The 23,135-nt window shown below is 38.1% G+C and overlaps 1 protein-coding gene across 4 annotated transcripts in view; it reads right to left on the bottom strand.

Moving 5' to 3' along the window:
• The window catches only part of LOC131689676 (atypical protein kinase C), a 481,953-nt gene that overhangs the window by 195,374 nt on the left and 263,444 nt on the right, over positions 1–23,135 (bottom strand). For all 4 annotated transcript variants that reach the window (XR_009305444.1, XR_009305445.1, XM_058974925.1 and 1 more), the window contains exon 4: positions 5,876–5,926. Coding sequence is in view for 2 of the 4 variants with exons in the window: in XM_058974925.1 (XP_058830908.1) it covers positions 5,876–5,926 (51 nt within the window). In the remaining 2 variants the exon portion in view is untranslated. The remainder of the gene's footprint in view (positions 1–5,875; positions 5,927–23,135) is intronic.

Genomic DNA, 23,135 nt, shown 5'->3' with positions numbered 1-23,135 from the left:
AATAATAAAAATAAGATTGATGAATCTTTAAAACAAATACAAGTAAGGTCAAAAATAGAAATAATAATGAAGTTGGAAGTAGGAAAGTACAAAATGTTTTAAATGTATATTGCAAACATTATACAGGCGGCAAAATAAGTAATAATAAAATACCAAAATTTGTAAAGATCAAGAAAGAAAAAAATATGTAAAAAGAAAAATTAAAAAAAAATGAAAACCAGATAAGAGAAAAACATATTTAGTTAAAAAATGGGATTATTGCACCACCTTGAATGGATGTTGCATTGAGAAAAATGAATCAAATATTAAATTGGAGCAATGAAGAACGATTGAAAAAAGTGTGAATATTTTTTAAGCAATGGAAAAGCCAGATGCAAAACATCATAATACAGTTAAAAGAAATGCATTTAAAAAAAGAAATAAATAGAATTATTTGAAGTGTAAAAAGAAGGAAAATGCCTAATTTAATAAAATGACCACACTGGTAAACACAAAATAGAAAAAAAGAAATAAGACAAATAAAGAAAATCAAAACTGCAATAGTGGGAACATCCAACATTTGTCAAAAATTGAAAAAGATATGAATGAAAATGAAGAAGGTGCAAAGAAATTATACGAAGCGAGAGAAAATTGAAAAATAAGCGGTATTGCAGAATACCCTAAATGAGAAAATTTAAATAGAATAAATAAGAAACAGTTTTTGATACAAACATGGTTGTAATTATACAAAAATAATACCGAATACTGATAAAAATTAAGGAAAATAGAAAAAATAGAAGAACACGATAAAAGAGATAAATTAAAAATGAGAACAATAAATATTAGATAAATTTAAAAAAGGCAAACTGAATGATAGGAAGAAGAACAATGCTAGTAATGAAAAATGAAATGCAAAACGAAAACTAGTTGATACTGAGGAAATAGCAAAACAAATAAATTTCTTATCTAACAAAAAATAGAAATATGAATGCACTAGATTTTCATTCTTTTAATATATATATATATATATATATATATATATATATATATATATATATATATATATATATATATATATATATATATATATATATATATATATATATATATATATATATATATATATATATATATATATATATATATATATATATATATATATATATATATATATATATATATATATATATATATATATATATATATATATATATATATATATATATATATATATATATATATATATATATATATATATATATATATATATATATATATATATATATTATACATTTATTTTCTATTTCATAAACTTTTTTTTCATTTCTATAGTTACATTCGCAAATAATTACAAAACAAAAATAAGAATAACGACAATTCAACCATAAACATGAACAAAATGGAAAACAGGACAAAATTTAAAGGAACGCTTAAGAGTACGGAAACAAAAATACAGAATGCAAAAATTATAAAAAATGTCCAAAAAAGAATAAAATATCGCAAGTGAAAAAAAGAACGAAACAAAGAAACAACGGAAAGCGAAATAATATGGTAAAATAGAGAAATGCGTAAATGAAAATATAGAACAATTGACTACATGTGAAAAGTTTATTAGGTTGATCAAGTCACGTGAAGTACGAATTCAACATTAGAAGGGTTTAAGGTCCCACACAAATAAAACGTCGAATAAAGTAAATAAACTATACAAAATCAATCAAATGAATGAAATTCAAAAAAATTAATAATGCATAAAGTTTTTTTTTTTTTTTTTTTTTTTATTTGTTTTTTTTTTTTTTTTTTTTTTTTTTTTTTTATTTCGATTATAGAGGTTTTAACATTAAGGTCATTCGCCTCTTCGGGTTAGAAAAATCTCTTATGAAAAATTTCTAACCCTATGTGCGGGGTCGGGACTCGAACCCAGGTGCGCTGCGTACAAGGCAATCGATTTGCCAACTACGCTACGCCCACCCCTTGATAATGCATAAAGTGTACACAAACAATGAAATGAGTAACGCGAAATAAACAATTAAATGAGTAATGTAAATAAAAAAATGAAAAAAAAAAAACTAATTCCTCAAATGAGTAAAATGATTAACAAATTAATGAATGAAATGAACAAAATGAATATAACGAACAATACGAATAAAATAAACAAAACGAGTAATATCCCTAGAATAAGTAAATTTAATAAAATTTAAAAAAGTAATAAAATCAGTGAAATAAAAAAATAAATAAAAAAGACAAATAATTGAACGTAAGATATCACTAAAGTAGGCGAAGTGGATAAAATGAAATGAATATAGGATATAAATTGAAAATAACGAATAAAATGGATAAAATAAATAACATGAATGAAATCAATAAAATGAATGCTACGAAACTAATAAAACAAATGAACTTAACAACTGAAAAAAACTAATTAAATATATTAAATGAATTAAATGCATTAAATTAAGAGTACTTTTTAGCTTATTGGGGCTTCAACCAATTGGTCACTCGCCCGTACAAATGAGGAAAATGAATAACATGAATAAAATGAAGAAAAACATGAATAAAATGAATGAATAGTAAAACGAAAAAACTAAATGAATGTAATCAAAATAAATGTACTAAATGATTGTAATGAATATGGTAAATTAAATGAAAAAATGAATAGAATGAACGAAATGAATTATATTGATAAAATTAATAAAAGAAATAAGATGAACAAAATTAATGAAATAGATAAAATGAATCGAATGAATAGAAAGAATAAATAAAACTAATAGCTATAATTAACAAATAATAAAATAAATCAATGGAAATAATAAATTTATTACAAATAATAAAAAATAAAAAGAATAAAATGATTAAAAAGTTTAAAATAAATACAATGAATGAAATGAATAAGACTAATAAAATGAATAAACTGATAAAATTGAATAAAATACTAAAAATAAGAAAATCAATGAACTTAATAAAATGAAGTGAATGAATAACATGAATAAAATTAACAAAATGAATTAAATGGAAAAACTGAATAAAATTAATAAAATGAATTAAAATAAATAAAATTAATTGAATGAATAAGAGCACAAAAAATAAAAAAAATATGAAATTAAAAAAATAAAATTAGTAAAGCTACTATAATTAATAAAATTTAAAAAAAATATACAAAAAATCAGTGAAAAAACAAATTATAAAATTAGTTAAATTAATACATGAAACAACAATGAATGAATTAAATAAAATTAATAAAATGAAAAAATCAGTGAGATCAAAGAAGTGAATAAAATGAAATGAATAGAAAATAAAATGAATATGATGATTGTAATGAATATTATGTATTCAAAACGAATAAAACCAATACAATCATTAAAGCCAATAACATGAATAAAATGCACTATGCTATATTTCACCCTAAGGAGGAAAATTTGGTAAAAACCAAAATTTCTCACTAGGGTGAAAATTTGTTAGTAAAACCAGTCTTTGCACTTGAGGGCACAAATCCTTATTTCATACTTAGTTGCGTTTCGGCTTCGCCTCATCAGAAACCGACACTAACTTATTGTCAGAATAGATTAGCGCCGGCTTGACGCAAATCCCTTAAAACTAAAACACACTTTGTGTTTCAATTGGTTTTTACCAAATTTTCCTCCTTAGGGTGAAATATAGCATAGTGGTCTGCTAAGCCAAGACAAGTTTCGACTTCACTGTGTCTCATCGGCATAAACAGAACTTCTGCTCGAACGGGACATCACGTTTGATCAATCGTTCGATTGAAACACAAAGTGTGTTTTAGTTTTAAGGGATTTGCGTCAAGTCGGCGCTAATCTATTCCGACAATAAGTTAGTGTCGGTTTCTGATGAGGCGAAGCCGAAACGGAACTAAGTATGAATAAAATGAATAAAATAAGCAAAATTATCCGAAAGAATACAACGAATAAAATGAGTAAAATGAATAAAACAGAAAAAGAATAAAATCAATAAAATATATTCGGTTAATTTATTTTATTATTTTTTATCATTCATTAAATGAAAAGAATGAATAAAATAAACATGTTAAATAAAATAAATAAAACAAATGACACGAATGACAGGAATAGAATGAAGAAAACGAATAAACTGAATAAAATTAATTAATTAATTAATTAATTAATTGATTAAGATCAGTAAAATTAATAAAAAACAAAATTAAAAGGTTTTAACCCAATAAAATTAAAAAAAATAAAAACGGATTAAAAAAAATAATAAAGCATTCAAATTAGTAAAATTAGTTGGAGCGTCTAGTGTAAAGCGCTCAAACCGAAAGTTGTTTTGTTTTACGATTTTAAAGGCAAGACAACAATGGATCCTTGTGTAATGTAAAAGTTTATTTTATATTTAAAATTTCTCTCAAAGGTTAAAACCTCAATAATCGCAACAAAAAATGAGCCGTTGATAAATAAACAAATCAATCATAAATAGGCGGTTTTCATGACTTACCAAACAGCAAAGGTATTAGCGGATTTTTCTCTTAAAGACGACAACCACGCACTTTTCAGCTCCACTAAAAAGGATGAGTGGGTAATACCAGAGACATAACCGAAGTGAAGTAGAATACACTTTAGCCTGTTAACACAAATGTTGCAATTTTTATTATATTCTGAAAGGTGCCATTAAATCTAGTGGAAAAACCGAAATATAAATATTTCGGGCTAGAGAAATTTCTTTAGAAATATCCAACCCCATGTGCGGGGTTGGAAATCGAACCCAGGTGAGCTGCGTACAATGCAATCGATTTACCAACTACGCTATGCCCCTCCCCCTTCATCGCATTCTTAGCGGCAGTTTTTGGCTTTTTGGCCTTTTCACCACCTCCACCAGAGTGGTAGCTACCTTCTTCGATTTCTTTCCTGCCTTCTTTGGTAGCAGAATGGCCTGGGTACTAAGCAACACAACACTCTGGGAAATAATCACGCCGGAGAGCAATTTGTTCAGCTCTTCGTAATTTTGAATGGCCAGCTGCAGATGACGGGGGATTATATTGGCCTTTTCGTTATTGCGGGATGCATTTCCTGTCTGCTCCACTACCTTAGTGGCAAAATATTTCATTACGGCTGCCATGTAGACGAGTGCTCCGACACCGACACGCTCGGCGCAGTTGCCCTTTCTCTGCAAACGATGGATTCGGCCGACAGGATGTGCTGCACTCGCATGCAACATCCGGTGTTGTACCAGGCTCAGTTTACGTTCGAAATCGAAGAAGCCATCGAACAAAAATGGTTAACTTCCATCGTCAAACTGGAGGAGCTAGTCTGGCTCGCTTGTAAGCAAATTGTACGGACCAATCATGGTGCAGATAACGGCTTTCACAAATTCCTTTGTTGTACATATTTCTAATCAAATAGCGCAATAATCTAAAGTTTTCATTCAGTACAACAGCAGATATTCACGTTCAAATAACTCGAATAAAATTTCGGCCGAAAGTTTTGAAACGGGGCCTCAATATTAAAACGTTGGAAAGATGCCTCCCAAAAACTTTATTATTTCTTTTTCGCTAGATTCTTTACATAATTTGTTTCAAAAAGCACCTAGAAATATTTAATTATTTGATTCTGATCAGGACACTGCACAAAACGTCTGCTGGTTACGTTACCAACGAACACAGGATTTTATGCCTTTGAACATTGTTCCATTTACAAACTGTGTTTTCCCCCATCCGACATTGTTCTCGAGCACCATCACAGATCAAAAGTGAAAATAAATAAATAAACAACTTATATTTCGTCCTAGTCAAATCAGTTTGGCACCGAACTCGGCACACGCCCATCCCTGCAGTTCCAGAAGACTAATATATTACATCATCGATTCGTATTGAAGCGAAAAACTAGAAACGATTAGTCAGCATCTAACGACACAAGCAATCAATACTTACGATCTTCTCCGACGCAGGACATCCCCGGAGCCGACGGAGCATTTGGGAAAACTGAAAATAGAAACAAAAGTAGAAAATCATTTAGAATGTGCTTGTCGGTACGAGAATTGCGCTTCATCGAGTTGACAATTGCGGTAGTCAACAAGTTTACCCAAGACAACCCAGTTCTATTGTCGTTACAAATGCTCTCCTTCTCTTCACCCTCATCTATCACCAAAACCTTCGTACCCTGAATTGAGGTATATAGGAAAAACTCTTTCTCACCCTGTATCTTCTTTAATCTGTTTAACCTCTTCGGCACTCGGATGGGGGGGACCAGCTCCGGTCTGATCCCGTTGAAAGATGTCAAGCCGAAAACTTCTTCTCTCTCTCTCTCTCTCTCTCTCTCTCTCTCTCTCTCTCTCTATCTCTCTTCCTTCCGATTCTGGAGTCCGAGGGAGAAGGGTGTAAATTTTTGAATATATCAAGTGTCTTCTCGATTTTGCACCAAACGACCAACCAACCAACCGACCGACCGACCGAAGAAAACGAACAGTTAGCTAGCTTGCCTTAGGTCGTCGGAGCGCAGCAGAAAATTCATTCGAAGACAAGCACTTGAGCGCAATAAATCGGTTCCAATTTGTCACCGAGAGGTGTCGCTCCCGGTTATTCCTCGCTCGACCGCTCCATCCGTGTACAGGGATGAGGTGTTGGGTGTTGGGATAGCTTTTAGGGCCCTTAATTTATATGTCTTTTGTCACCGACTCGGGTAATGTGCTGGCTGGCTGGCTGGATAGCGGAGTAGGTGGCTGCGACAGCCAAAGAGATATATTGGACCGCACTGAATCTGCTTCGGGCAGAACAAAAAAAAAATGAAGTGCATCTATTTGTCACCAAAATTCGACCAGGGAGGAGTTCCACCCCCAAAATAGGAATGGGTAAATTCGGCGCAATTCTTCATCATTCATAAAAATGAGAAAAATTACAGTCTGGCGGGCAATTTTCACTCCACGTCCAATAACCTAAGCACGAAACACAATCGCTCAAGTGACCTGGATCTCGTTGATGAATGGTGGAAGCTTGAGCCAATTTTTGGCCGTCTTTTTTGGGGGAGGAATTGTCCTCGGCTATGAAAATAGTTCATTTTTCATTCCCGGACCTTCCACTCGGGACACTTTTATTGCTCTCGCTACGGTCATTGTCTTGATTTGCCACTTATTTTGCCAGGACAACTGTTCTTCCACGATTTGCTCTCAAGTTGGCGGGAAGCTGCACAAACACACATCAATAGCAGGGCCGGCGGAATGCGTGGGTAGTATGGGTAGTACTACCCACTCGAAAATTACCGAGGGGGGAATTACCCACTCGAAAGTTTGGAACAAACCAAAACCTAAGATTAACCAAATGCATACAAAAGAGTGTGATTCCAACATCAGTAGCAGAGAAAGCGAAGAGAGAGCGGACAAAAATAACGGGGATAAAAAGAAATAAAACTTGTAGCTTTGTAGCAAACGGAAGATCACTATCAGGACTATCATGAACCGGATCGCCGACTGGCCTCCTTGGATCCGCTGAGAACTCTTGGGATCACATTTGCAGGTAGCTTTTAGCAAGTTAACCAAAAGAGAAGATATAAATAAATTTAGAGGATAGCCAGCACATCTCGGACGAGAGCCAGGTCGAAAGGATTCGTTTACCGGATATCTGGCGCTACACACATAGCAAAAATCGTGTAAATTTACGTCTCCTAACCATGACATATACGAGCATCAAAAATTACATAGCTTTACGTTTGATTTTAATTTTACATGTTGTTGAATTTGGCGAGTCACGTAATTTTACTCCACATATGACGTTTGTTTAAAATGTGGAGGAGTGTAATTTTATGGCACTTACGGTCATTTACGGTTTGTTAGATTGTGGCAATTAAAAGTGGTAAAATTCAGATTTTATTGGAGTGTAGAACACTAGGCGCACGACCCGACAACATGTTTGATGTCGCGATAACTGTCATCGCAAGCGCAGATAACACTCTCCACCACCTTAATACGCCGGAGATGCGCATTTAACGTATAATGATTGCCACCCAAAGGAAGTCACGACCTTCATCCTTCCTTTTTAACCAAGGATGGTTGATACCTTTGGGATTCCTAAACTTCCATTATCCCACGACATTTGTCAATTTTCGAGCGTCCTCTGACAAGAAACACGAAAAAATTCGTTAAAGCTATGCGATCTTTCACGCATATTACCTTCTAATGCCTAAGTATCCGCCTTCTCATTACCATTCTAGTCTAAGTGCCACTTTTCTCATTACCCGGAATAGAACAATGCGAAAGAACTCAAACTAATATTTGTATCAGGCAATCAGGGACGATTTTAACTTAAAGAATCTAGGAACGCCCATATAAATAGGAGGAAAATATAGAGTGCTTTCAATGGACCATCGATCGAAGCGCCTACTTGGAACTGTAACGATGTGGACAAGGTCGTATATAACCATAACTTTTGTGGGGAGAATAAATTTGTGTATTTGAAGAACAAATATTACGTTTATTTACATTATTATATTTTGATCGCGAAACGTCTATCATTTGAATGTAAATCTACGTGGAATGCTGTCGTCGCTGATAAAGGATTCTTAGTTCCATGTATTCCAATCAAAAGCCGAATCGAGTACACAGCGAGGGCCCAGCTGCCAGACGAAATATTTTTTCTCTCGTTAATCCATTGACTAACCGCTGCCAATAGCCACGTTTTTCAGTTTTCATCAAGTTTTTTTATTTGCGTTTTTAGCGTCGCGAGTATTCGAAAAATCCGACGTTCAAAAAGTCCTAATAGGACCTTTTCGCATACAATTCTGAGCACACTCTGACAATAACGGAGTGGGAAACCGTCCACGGTTGTTAGCGCCGGATATTCGTTTCGTCTGAACTTTAATCGCAGTGTAGAGAAACCAGCCAGTCAAAACGTTGGACACTTACACCAGAGGAATTTCTTATTTTGATTAAATTGTTTCGGATATAGTGGGCGCGTTGCTCTTTCGATCAATGAGCACACCAATGAGGTAGAGTACAACGATCAATCTAACGTGCTTCGTTGCATTTCCACTGTATTCAAGATGGTCATATTGAACTTGTCGCGAATATTACGCAGTAAGATAGATCGGTTATCAGAATGAAGGCGACCCCATGGTATAGCGTGGGAGTTGAAGTCTTCTAGAACCAGCTGAGGTGCGATGTATATGGAAACAATATCAATAAACCTTTAGCCATGATTTGGATTTAACAAGCGACATTTTCCACACCGTGCTTTATTTCTACAATGGGCCCGCTGTTTGCAACGACGGCAGTCCATGCTCCGCAGTACAAAAAAGCGAACAAATAGACGAGCCCCGTTCAAAAGAACAAATTTTGAAGGAACAAATCCGGCGAAAGGCTCAAAATGAGCCTGATGGAAAATTTGTTTTCTTTTACTCCTCGATTTTTTCTGGACGCAATTGCTTGCATACCAGAATTTTCACTGACTGCAGCACAGGGATCTGGAAGGAGCACTCCTTATTTCGCAATTAAGACCCTTCTCGGAGACTACACCATCAATCTCTACTTCCCGGGTGGGTATGTAGACAAAATACTTTTTCGTACACGGTCGAGTGTTGTTTAGTTAGATCACGCGATATATCGATGATGTTAAATAGCTTGTCTTTGGCCCGGAAGTAGACCATCCAGGGGCCGGTTGTATTAGATATAATTAGCATCGAAAATGAGACTTATCGGCATTATTTTTCCCATCGGAGAAATATTCACTACCTTCTCATTAGTCAACACTATCATGTGGGCTTCAGTACCCACGAAACGAAGGTTTTATAGCAGGGAACGAAAACTTAATGCAACGAAATTTAAAAGAATGGACTAATTGGTACTTAGCTGGGGAACATTTGAAGTGTCTGTATTCAACAAACACATTTTCGCTGAGCCGTCAGACATACAGTCATTCAGACATTCTCTTACAAACGCCATAGCTGAACTTTCGTCAGTACGGGGAGAAATAACTCTGAATCTTACTACCCACTCGGGAAAAAGGTGTTCCGCCGGCCCTGATCAATAGGTGGTGTTGTTTTTTTTGTCTGAGACTGGCGGTGTGAGATATAACGGTTAAATGTATCATTGCAGCTTTTCAGGCTGTTGTAGGTCGTTCGGGTTCAGGGATGTGCTGGCTCGATGCTTGTCGCAGCGCCCTGTCATCAGCATTATCCCGAGCTCTTATCATTTAATCATTCTGCTTTATTGTATTTACTGTATGTATTAAGGAGATGCTATCGATTACTGTTATTGTGCTATTTTTTGGGGTACTTGATTAATGTCGGTTTTTTTTGTGAAGGACGAGTGTGATGTTCGAAAATTCCCAGAACAAAATTGTTGGATCTATACATTTATTTTTTTATTTTCAATAATATAATAATACGAGTAATAGTCGATGTCGGCTTTCGATGATTTATTGTGCAAAACCTAAATAAAACACTTCTTTAACCTAAAATTCGTATGATAAACTGGCGAGAAGAGAGTAATGAAACCTGAAACTGTGTCAGAGCAGTGATGAAAAGGATTATATCGATCGAGATGACAGGGAGTGATTGTGATGAAATTTCTCTGTGGCGTATTTATACGGCCGTTGTAGATTTTAGGAGCACCAAAACCAGACCCCCTATTCGCGACGTTGAGCGTTTGTTGCAGTATTAAATGCGTATCGATGAGGTAAAAAATCGTCAAATTCAGTTCCCCCATATTAGAACTGTTGTACTAATAGGATTTAAGGAAGAACATGAACCATTTTCTATCCGTAAAATAATGAACCAGTTGGATGAATATGAGACAAGATTTCCGTGTATGCTGAAGATAATGCAGTCGAGGTACGACTACACGACCTGTCTCCGGATACAAAATTTAAAAAAACACCGTGATATTTGATTTTTTGCGCACTGTAATATAGGGTTACTGTGCCCTAATTCATCTTAGCACCTCTATTCATCTCACCCATTTGAACACATTAGTTAGAGCAGTGTCTGCTATCTCTATTCAACGCATTAGCTCATATGGTAGCATGAATCAGGGTGCGTCGTACTCAACTTTTCACTTCGCTCAAACGCGAATATTTTACATTTTCCAAACTAGATCTTTTATGGAACTGTTTCTTAGGAACGAAGCAAAGATGTTAATACATATATAAGCGCAATCCAATCACTGTAAGCCGAGTTATCAGCGAAATAGTGTGACAACCTGACTAATGAGATGAATAAAGGCTCGTCTACCCTAATGGTAGCACATTTTAATATAAGGGGGTATATACTTTTTTTTTCGAAAGTTGTCCTACTGGAGCTGTAAAGCTAGGTTCTCGCAAGGGCTCCCCGTCAGCTTCACATACTACAATTTGCAGACGAGACAGGGAAGGGCGCCCAATAAAACACTGCTTTAGGCCAATTGTAGTCAGCCGTGATTCTGAATGTGATATTCATTGTTCGGTTCAGGTATGTGCGGGCGTAAGGACTTCGCGATCGCGTGTATCATCGCGAAGGGCTCAAGCATTTGTACGTTAACTTGTTCGATCGCGTATGCGTTTGTATGTCGCGTGTGCTAACGTGTATGTAACTTCGCGTGTATAAATGCTATATTAAAACCGTTTGTCTTTCGCATATTCCTGTGTGTTCTAGAATGATCGCGCGCGGACCGTGAATCTGATACTTAATTTTTCGTTTACGGCTCAGATGGCAGAAGAAATTGGGATCTTCCATATCACTAGAGTTCCCGGACATGTCGCCATGGAAAGTGTTGTCTAGTGGATATGAACTTTATTTTTTGATTGGTTCTACTGAATGTATGGCCCTAAGTTATTAGGACAGAGGGTAATGGTTTCCGGACATGATCGCGCGAAAACGGACGTTTGTAGGTTCGGGTTTGAAACTTCGTAAGTGCTGAAACGTTCACCTTATTACCGGGGTGTTATCAAGTTTGCACGATCGCAGGTGTGCGTTGTTAATCGCGAAGGGATTAAGCGTTCGTATGTAAACGTGTTTGTCACGTGTGCTCGCGTGCATGTGACTTCGCGTGTACAAAACTGAATTTTGTAACCGTGTGGCCATTCCTATAAACGCGTGCGTTCTTGGATGGTCACGATGACCTGCATTCTGATAGTTAGTTTCCGGTGTACAATTCACATTCTGACAGGGAGTAAGTTACCCCATATCACTAGAATCCCCGGTCATGTTGCCATGGAACGTGTTGTCCCGTGGATATGAGAACTTTCTTTCTTTTAATTGGTCCAGTTGAAGGTGTGGGTCTAGACTGGTGGTACCGAGGATAGAGGCTTCCGGAAGTGACTGTTTCTAGATCGTGCGAGTGCGGAAGTTTGTAGGTCCACGCTCGAGACCGCGTTTGAAATGAAAAGAGCTGAGACGTTCACCTTATCGCCGGGACGTGATCATGTAGGCGAGATCGCGGGTGTAGGTTGCGTAAATGATCGCGAAGGGCTGAAGCATTTGTATGCTAACGTGTTTATCGCATGTATGTGACTTCGTGTGTGTAAATTTGATTTTATAACCGTGTATCCCTTCACATATTCGCGTGTGTTTTTAGATGATCGCGCCCCAGACCATATTTTTATACATAATTTTCAGTGTACAGTAGTTGGTAGTGTTTTAGAGCAAATTGTATAGTTCAAGCTGGCTCAGACAAATCTCTAGATAAACATGTCCAATCCAATTAAACAATACCTATGTCGTTTCCTAGTTTTTCATTCCAAAGCCGATTTTTTGCATTAAATGATCGATCATTTTTTGGCGAGTCTCTCTCTCATTGTTTTGCATTTTTGCAGGTATGACCAACACTTTAACGCAAAAATTAGAAGTAGTATAATGGCTGTCGGGGTTTTTTTTTATGATCGTCTGATATCTGATTTTAGTCCATTACCCATTGTACTTCGGCGGATGACAGAGCATCTAGCGGGAAAATAACCCAAAGATAGCATCATCATAGCCCAAAGATAGCATAAGGGCCAGAGTCTTAAGACTTGCAGGTTCAAACCCTACCTATGGAGGGATTTTTCTCAAATAATTGCTTTCGTTTTACTCACTATTTCGATCTGTTTTCCCCGTTGGATGCCACCAAAAAAGTCAGATCAGAAATTTTAAATCAAATACCTTAGAATGTAACAACAATTAATGAAAAAATGGATTCTGTGGAATATATTACAATTGGTTGCCTACTGTTCGACCGGTCAGAGAGTATATTATTGCTTTATTAGCACCGCCCGGATGAACGACTATTAACCCTGTCAAGGCGTAAAAGAATTCAAAATGACTCATTCCATGTGTTGTAGTCGTGCCATGTGATCTCCTACCGAGCACAACATTCCCTCTTTCATCATATAAAGCACGTAGTACGATCATTAACATACAAACTCTCAAAGAACGCCGCGAATTTGCCATAATTTGCTATTTCAACGACATTATTTCTTAACGTGTACAATCCGCATCATTATATTCGCAAATAAAATTTTATGTATACTGAAAGCTCCATTGACGAACCAAACTGGGGTGTTCGTTATTTGGGATATAGTTCTATTCACTTTCTTATAGAATTTACTTTCGCAAAAGCAGTTTACAAAATTGAATGATTATATAACTATTCTGTATCATATAGGTACATAAGTACACTTATATTAACTCATGTTCCAGGTGTGTGTATACAATCCGTCTCCCACTGACCGGCAGTGCTTTTATGGAAGAAACTTATCTTCAACTATTCATTGATATATTTATTTTTATCCATAGATGAAAATATGTTTAGCCCTGGGTATGGAAGGTGATAGCTGTACTGCCCATCCACCGACCCATTTCAAGAATGCCTGTTCATACACGTACATTCTGAGGTCGGCTTCAAATACAATAAGCCCCGCATGAATATATCCCCGAACCAATTGGATGCGTGCAATGTATTCACACTTCCAGCATTAAAAGCGATATTTTTGATTCCGACACGAATTTAGTATGAAGCAAAGTTTTTTTTTGTAAATGAAACAATAATAATAACAATTTAGAACGATCCCACCAACTACTGCTTCTTGTTATTTCTTTCGTGATTTGCCACGGTCTTAGTATACGAAATAATATCGATTAAGAACGTCACTTTGAAATCCAAGATGGTGACCTCCGGTTGACCAAAACTTTTCCATATTTTTGGAACGGGAATGGCAAGTAGATGACGGAAATCGATGAATGTCGTAATTTCGAAATCCAAGATGGCGACTTCCGGTTGTGCTAAACTTTTTATTAAAACCTTTTTTATGTTATAACGACATTTAATCAACAAGGGACTGGAAGCTCGGCTACTTTAACCTTTTGTCTTCTACCTCAGGGGTCAGGCTATTTTCGGCATTTGAAATGCGAATCACCTGTAAAGCAACTTTGTACGTCATGCTGTCGGAACCGACAAAAAGTTATGTCACGGAAAACTTCCACACTAAGCATTTGGGACGTTGTACCACATTGAATGAGCTAGTTTTTGCGCTCACGAATTGCCCGCGGGGGTGTTTTATTTGATCGGCTTTTTGAAACCAATATGACAATATGAATATTTTTGGAATCGTGACAGTTAACGTTGGTCGTGACAGCGTGATAGCGGAAATCGATAGCTGGCGTCAGTTTGGCATTCAAAACGGCGAATTATGGTTGAACAAACTTGTCTAAAAGCCTAACAATATTAGTATTTTTGGAACGGGCGTGACAAGTAGATGTCGGAAATCGTTAAGGACGACATTTTGAAATTCAAGATGGCGAAACCGGTTGAGCTTAACTTTTCAAAACCGGAACAATATGGGTATGATAGGAACGAACGTAACAAGGAGATGACGAAGTGACCTCATTTCGAAATTCAAGATAGTGCCTTCTGGTTGAACAAAACGTTTTAAAACCTTAACAATTGAGGTATTTTTGGAACGGGCGTAGCAAGTAGATTGTGGAAATAGATGAGCGACGTCATTTTGAAATTCAAGATGGCAACTTCCGGTTAAACGAACTTATCTAAAACCCTTTCAAAATCCACGATGGCGACTTCTGGTTGAGGAAAACATTTTAAAACCTTGACAATTCGTGTGACAAGTAGATGACTAAAATCGACGAATCAAAGTCATTTTGGATACCAAGATGGCGACCTCCGGTCGTGTAAAATTTTCTAAAACCCTAAAAATACGGGTATTTTTGAACGGGTTTGTCGAGTAGATAGCAATTGAAAGTCGCGATGTTTAATTTTGTCATATATTGACTTGCGGATTCCGGAATCTACTTAGCTAGTTTAAAAATGCCCATATTGTTAGGGTAATAGAAAATTTTGCTTTATACCAGATGGCAGCATTTAAGATTATAAGATGGAATCGAAAATCGCTTTCTGACATTAATTCTTGCACCCCATTCTGAAAATACTAACAATGTTAGTGCCACCAATAATTTTCCTCAGCCGGAAGTCGCCGCCTCACACATCAAAATGTATTTAAAGCATCGATTTCAGTTATTTACTTGTTAACTGTCTTCCGAAAATCTCCATTTTGTTTGTTTTATAGAGAATTGTTGGCATACAGTAAAGACCCGCTTTCATCAGCCCCCATTTTATCAACCCCAGATGGGCTCTAACAAATGAATCTAGTAAAACTCGCCATTCGTTTTCAAGCGCTCGGTCGAGACACAAGTGTTTTGTTTCCAGCTCGTGCAGTGTATAGCGACAAAGATTAATGCTAATCCACGTTCAAGGTTATCTTGCGCATTCTCCACCTCCTCGAGGTTACAGGTTTTTCCCCTTTGTGTTTCTGTTCCTGAGTACCGCTATCCGACCAGTGATCAGTGAAACAGAGTTTTTCTAGTAAGCCTAGAATACCGTTATACACACAAGTTAAGTACCGTTTTTCTTTTTTTTCCCCCTTCTTGGCGCTCATACTAACAATCACTGGGTAATGGGCCCGTACCAAAATGACTCCCCCTGACGGTGGTTCATCTCAAGGTGAGATGGATGTCGAAACAAAACCGGCTTCCCGACTCAAAGTATATCCAAGCTCGGTCACTGGACCCATCGTGATCTTCTTTCGGACCAAAGACAAAAAGTGTTTGATTCTATTGCTGATTTCTCTAGTTCTGACAAAGTGGTACTAGGCCGTGACAGAAAATTGGCCCTGATAAGCTTCGGGTGGTGGTAAACAGTTTAAATCAAGCAAATGATATTTCTGGCTACGGGTCCTCTACGAAGGAGCACAGAGTATATATTCCAGCTAACAGGGTTGAATTCTACGGTGTAGTCACCGATTGGAGTCCGAGTAGCGAGGACGTGCTGAAACTAAAAATACAATTTTGTTTAATTTTGTACTACAATCTTATGATCAAAAATCAAAAGTGTTGTGAGGCTGTGTCTAGGGACTACCGGACCCGGAAGTCACCATTTTCGATTTCAAAATGGCCTAAAACTTCGATTTCCGTCATCTATTCGTCAATCCCATTCCAGAAAAACCCATATTGTGACAGTTATAGAGAGTTTTCGAAACGGGAAGTCGCCATATTGGATTTAAAAATGGTCTAAAACATCGACTTCTGTTTGTTAAATAGGTGAAAAAGCGGGGCCTGGGGAGAATAAATACGAATGCAGATTGTGAACCGGTTGCCAAACCCAACCAATAGAGATCTTTTTGTTGAGATTGGATTCGAACTTGAGACATATGGATTGTAAAACAGGACTTACTACACAGAACTATTTTAATTATTATAAATGTGGGGCCCCGTGGTGGTGGAGGAACGCTACGTGGGAAGCTGAGCTGCAAGCAACCGGGCGGGTCATAGGTGGTGGATAATGCTTAATCGCGATAGCAACTAGTTGTGATTCGCGACCCGAACCAGCAGCGGGAGCTGACTGCGGGTGTGGTAGGACGAGGTAGTGGGCCCTATGCGTTCTAAGCCTAAATACCACATGCCCTAAGGCAGCCCTGACAAGGCGAGCCAGCGCCGCCTTTAAATAAGCGCTTAGCCCAAATCCCTCTCAATTCCTCTCCTCCCGTTATCCTTCCTTCCTTCTGCGGCTGTTCGCCCATCTAAATATGGAAGCTGTTCTTCAATGTCAGCTTCTTTCACCGAACAGCCTAGATAAGCCGTGTAGTGTCGGTAGTGGTTGTTTCAACCGGCTAAGAATTACACTACGGACTACCTGTTTCAGTGGTAAAAATCTACCAAACAGGGAACCCCAATTCCATAGTGTCATGCGACCCGTGCTATGGGTAAAATTGTTGAGGGGGTTTAAAACATTCTCAATGCCGAACGGAGCCTGGGAAGAGTTGGGCGAACTCCCCAGTATGTTGCATTACGCAGCGGAGCGTTCACTCTACACACCGATTTTTTTTCACCGATGATCCATTTAATTTTGCCGAATTTTTGTTGGCTGGGGGTTTGCTGAGACTCTCGGCTGATGGTAGTTCGGTGAAGTTTTGTTGAGTTGCGATTATCAAATTTCGATGTGTACAGATGAACCTGCCCAGAGGCCGTGTGGTATCCGGCCTAGAATTGAGCCACAGGAGTCCTGCTCCCATGTCGTAGGAGGCGACTGAAAGTAGAAGACCCTAAGTCAAGGTGTAGTTCCGTGCCGAGGACTTAATGACTGGAGGGTCTAAAATATGCCAGTCGCGCACGGAGCATTTTGGGTTTTGCCCTTACTGTGTTATGCGAATCTCTGACACAGTGGACCATCATTTTCTTAGCAAATCGTGGGAATCAAATGATCATGTCCCATTTAAACCTGATATGGCTCGCTAAATGCGTTAACATCCCAACTCGCTTGGTGTCCTCTAGTTGTTGTGCAATTTGTGTTGGAGATGAAATGTACAGTTCTCTAATCAACAATGGTTAGAATAGCACAAGTCAATCTCCAACATAAACGTACAGCAACTATGAATTTATCTCGACTCATGCAGGAAGGTAAAGCTTCCATAGCATTGGTTCAAGAACCATATTTCCATAAAGGAAACTTCTATTTTGGAAAGTTACTTAACACTTCCTTCATTGCTTACAACAAGACAGGCATGACTAACCCACGTAAAATGCCTCGTGCTTGCATTCTTGCAAATAAGGCTATTGACGCGTGTCTCATATCGGAGCTCACAACTCGCGATATCTGTGTTGTCACAGTTACACTGACTGTCGGAAACGTAGACAAAAAATATATATATTGTTCAGCATACCTACCGCATAACGAATCATCTCCTTCTGATGATTTCAAAAGCGTTGTATCATATTGTAGCAGAAATGGGCTTCCGCTCATTATCGGAAGTGATGCGAATGCTCATCACATCATTTGGGGCAGTTCAGACATCAATCTGAGAGGCTCTGAACTGATGGAGTACATAAGTAGTACAAATCCCCATATTCTGAATGTGGGAAACCGACCAACTTTTGCGAGGTCTGGGAGGGAGGAGGTGTTAGACATAACACTTTGCTCTGATAGAATTTTGCATGAACTGGGAAATTGGCAGGTTCCAAATTAAACTGAACCGTCTCTATCCGATCATAAATATATATTTTTCGGTCATTTTGATGTCACCTTCAATGTGGTGACATATCGTAATCCTAAATCTACAAACTGGGACCTCTTTTTGGAAAACTTGGCGATTAAATTTCATGGATATTTTCCAACAATTAGTCAACTAGACGACTTAGATGTGGTCGTGGATACGACAAACTCATTCATATTAGCATCCTACGAAGCTTGTCCACTTCGTACTGTTAAATCGACCAGGGGAACCCCTTGGTGGAGGGCTGAGCTTGAAAGAATGAAGAAAATTATGAGAAGAGCTTGGAACCGGCGTCAGCGTGATGACTCCAGGTCAGCTCGTAGTGCATATAAGAAATGTCTTAGATCTGCAGAACGGGCTGGCTGGCAAAGCCTATGCACTAATGTCTCTAGTCTGAACGAGGCTAGCAGATTAAATAAAATTCTCTCCAAATCGAATGATTTTCAGATGAACTCCTTAAAAACCAGAGATGGTGTTTTTGTGACGGACGAAAAAGATGTTCTTAATTGTCTCTTCGACACACAGGTTGTATCGATCCGGAGTTGAACAATGTCCACGGATCTCATTCTGGTGATTCGGACTCGTGGGCGTTAGCACGCACATTGGTTTCCACTGAATCGGTCAAGTGGGCAGTTGACAGCTTTGCTCCATACAAATCACCCGGAAAAGATGGAATACTTCCCGTGCTACTGCAAAAGGGATTTGATATTCTTAAACATGTCTTGAAAAAGATTTTGCTTTCCAGTCTTGCTACCGGGTATATCCCGAAAGCATGGCGAGAAATAACTGTTAGATTTATTCCCAAAGGGGGGCGCTCAAGCTATGAAGAAGCCAAGAGTTTTAGGCCTATCAGCTTAAGTTCTTTTCTTCTGAAAGCTTTGGAACGGATAATCGATCATCACATCAGGAACGTTAGTTTAGTTGAATATCCACTGCACAAAATGCAACATGCATATCAGTGTGGTAAATCCACGATCACTCTGCTTCACGATGTTGTTTACAACATTGAGAAAGCCTTCTCGCTCAAGCAATCTAGCTTGGGTGTATTCCTAGATATTGAGGGTGCTTTTGACAATGTATCCTTCCAGTCTATTCTGGAAGCGACGCGCGGTCGCGGATACCTGCATGTATCTCAGGTTGGATAAACGCAATGCTTAGTAACCGCATACTTTGCTCGTCACTGCGACAGGCTGAGATACGGAAGTTGAGTATTTGCGGTTGTCCTCAGGGTGGCGTTCTGTCACCTTTGTTATGGAACTTAGTAGCTGACGGCTTGTTGAAGAAACTCGATGAGCTTGGATTTCCAACCTACGGGTTTGCTGACGATTACCAAATACTAATTACTGGATTTTGCATCGGAACAATCTTTGACTTAATGCAACAGGCATTAAGAGCTGTCGATCAGTGGTGTCGACAAGTTAAACTATCAGTTAACCCAAGCAAAACTTCAATGGTTCTTTTCGCGAAGAAGCGAATAACAACCGGGGTTCGTCCCTTGCAGTTCTTTGATTCTGAGCTACTGTGTGCAGATCAATTCAAATACGTTGGAGTCATATTGGATTCCAAACTGAATTGGTCTGCTCACATTGAGTTCAGAGTCAAGAAAGCGTGCATGGCCTTCGGGCAGTGCAGACGAACTTTTGGAAAGACCTGGGGTCTCAAACCTAAATACATCTATTGGATTTACACGACAATTGTACGTCCAATACTGTCATACGGATGCCTTGTGTGGTGGCAGAGGGGAGAGGGGGTGACAGTCCAGTCAAAGCTAAACCATCTGCAAAGAATGGCGCTCATGGCGTTGACTGGTGCTTTCACCACGACTCCGACTGCTGCTCTTGAGGCACTTCTAAATATCAAACCATTACACATACACCTCAAACAAGAAGCACTATCATGTGCATACAGACTGCAGGTTACTGGGCTTTGAAACAGTAACCATGTTGATCTTGCTACCAGTCATACACGATTGTGGTCACAAGTGGATACATGGGGAGAAGATATTCTTGCTCCCAGCGATATTACACTCACTTGTAGTTTTCCTTACAGGACATTCCATGTGAAGATTCCCTCTCGAGAGGAGTGGTTGTCTGGCTTTATGGAAAGACAACAACAAACGCAAGTGGTCTGTTACACTGACGGTTCTCTGATGGAGGGACGTGCTGGTGCTGGTGTCTACTGTCGTGAAATGAGATTGGAACAATCTCACTCACTAGGTAGATACTGTACTGTATTCCAAGCAGAAATCTTTGCGATTATGTGCGGGGTGCAATCGGCCCTTCAACTGAGTTTGTCCGGCAGAGTTATAAACTTCTGCTCCGATAGTCAGGCTGCAATCAAGGCCCTTAGCTCAGATAAATCACGGTCCAAGCTAGTGATCGCGTGCCGAACCCAAATCGAAGAACTAAGCATTGTCAACACTATCTACCTTGTCTGGGTGCCCGGACATTGCGGTATTACTGGAAATGAATGGGCTGACGAATTGGCCAGGGCAGGTTCAGCGATTGACTTCGTTGGTCCTGAGCCCGCGCTGCCAATTTCGACAAGTTGGATAAGGGAAAAAATACGGTCCTGGGCTTCGTCCGAGCACCGCAATAATTCGAGAAATCTACAAACGTGTCGCCAAACAAAGGCGTTTCTAGAACAACCATGCCCAGTGGTTTCGAAAAATCTCTTACATTTTTCGAAGATCCACTGCGGCATGCTGACCAGGGCTTTAACCGGCCACTGCAAACTCAATTATCACATGGCACCTATTCAGCGCGCTGAGTCTTTTTCATGTGATCTTTGTGAATCCGACTACGGAACCTCATATCATCTGATATGCAACTGTCCAGCGGTAGCGCAATTGCGATTTCGAGTCTTCAGCCGTCCTTATATAGACGAAACCATGTTTGGTCGACTGAAACTCAGAGACATACTAAAGTTTCTTATCCAATGTGGTAAAGAGCTTTAGGCTTATTCGCAGGCAAGTTGAATTATTTGTGAGTTTAACTTACCTGTTGTTTATTTTTGTTTTGTGCTGTTATTTTTCCCACCCTTCCAATTCTACTTCCCCACACCTCCTTGTCCTTTCCTTCCGCTCAGGAAATGATGAAAACACACGGCAAGGCACAAATCCCCGACTATGTACGGGGAACGTGCCATTTGAGCCAATATATTCTGATTCCTGATACTACACAGAACTATTTTAATTATTATAAATGTGACAATATTTCGCAATGAAATCTTATCTTTCAGTAGAGAAACTCTACTCCGACAAACATTCGCCATATAATGCAGCAATTTTATTTTAAAGATATGAGATAAGTCGTAAGTAAATTCGCTAAATCAGTTTTCTTATATGTTGTAATATATTAAGTCGTATCTAACTTTTTAAGTCATTGTGGCATATATCGTAGTCATAGCCATGTTTATGTTGCTAACTGACTATTCCCACACATTGCAACGATTACCATGACTTTATGAAGTTGTTAATCCGACATTGGAAGAAGTAAAATACGATCAAATGTGAGCAAATATACGATTTAGAATGATTTGAATGTTTGTAGCTATATGAAATATAGATTGTCAGTGCTCTACGGCCAACTCCGATCGAACACGATTTAATTAGTGCATCAATGCGATTCTGAATCAAATATCGTATTTAAATCATGTTTCTAGTAATATGTGATTACACATCAATTTCCGTTAGCTAAATTCGACGATTTGTAGACATCATTGCGAATCTTTTTCTTCGTTGTTATACGATTTGTGTTTTGCTGGGTATATTGTTGAGGTTATAAAGTTTTCTGAACCGGAAATTGCCTTCTTGGATTTCAAAATGGCTTAAAACATCGATTTCCGTCATCTACCTAACAATCTCATCCCGAAAATACCCATATTTTGTTAAGGTTATAGAGAGTTTACGAAACCGAAAGTCGCCATCTTGGATTTCAAAATGGCCTAAAACATCGATTTCCGCCATGTACCTACTCGTCAATCCCATTCCGAACATATCTATAGTGTTGAGATTAGAATGAAACCGAAAGTCGCAATTTTTTAATTCAAAGCTCGAAATAACTTCTGCTGTCTATCGAACCACTAGCATGTAAGCCATTTTCGGGCCACCACAACAGAACATACAGTGTTTTATGACGATGCATCACCGACTTCCAATTTCTGCTTGAGAAAATTCGTAATTTGTGTCGTACATAATGTGTATGGATGAGAAATAGTCTACTTCATTGCGGTTATGTGTCCGACATTATTTGCTATTTTTAATCGGGATAAAATTTTAACTTAACCGGATGGTGAAAATATTAAACATTGATTTTAAACAACGACCACCACGACGAGAATTCAAAGAATAAACCATGACCTGTTGCAATCCGTCAATAATTTTCTTTGTTATCTTTTTCACCGATCCCAACGAATCCTAACGGTGAAAAGGAGGAGAAAACACGACAAAAATGTGATATTTCAACCATTTTGTTCGGGAAAGGTGCAACACCCAACATTAAAAAGTTACGGAGGTCGCATTCTAATTTCTAAAGATAGGTACTAGGTTTTAGCGTTTATCTGGTGCTAAGTCAATGCCAGGTACTGATGAGACAAGATCGAAACGAAAATATCTCGATTTATTGCAAACAATGTATTCCCACCGTGCAAATCAACCGATTGTCAGTCTGACGCCTTTTCTCCTCATTCATAA

This window comes from Topomyia yanbarensis, chromosome 3 (assembly GCF_030247195.1).
Source record: "Topomyia yanbarensis strain Yona2022 chromosome 3, ASM3024719v1, whole genome shotgun sequence".
In the NCBI taxonomy this organism is placed as follows: domain Eukaryota; kingdom Metazoa; phylum Arthropoda; class Insecta; order Diptera; family Culicidae; genus Topomyia; species Topomyia yanbarensis.
This window is presented reverse-complemented; position numbering and strand designations above follow the sequence as displayed.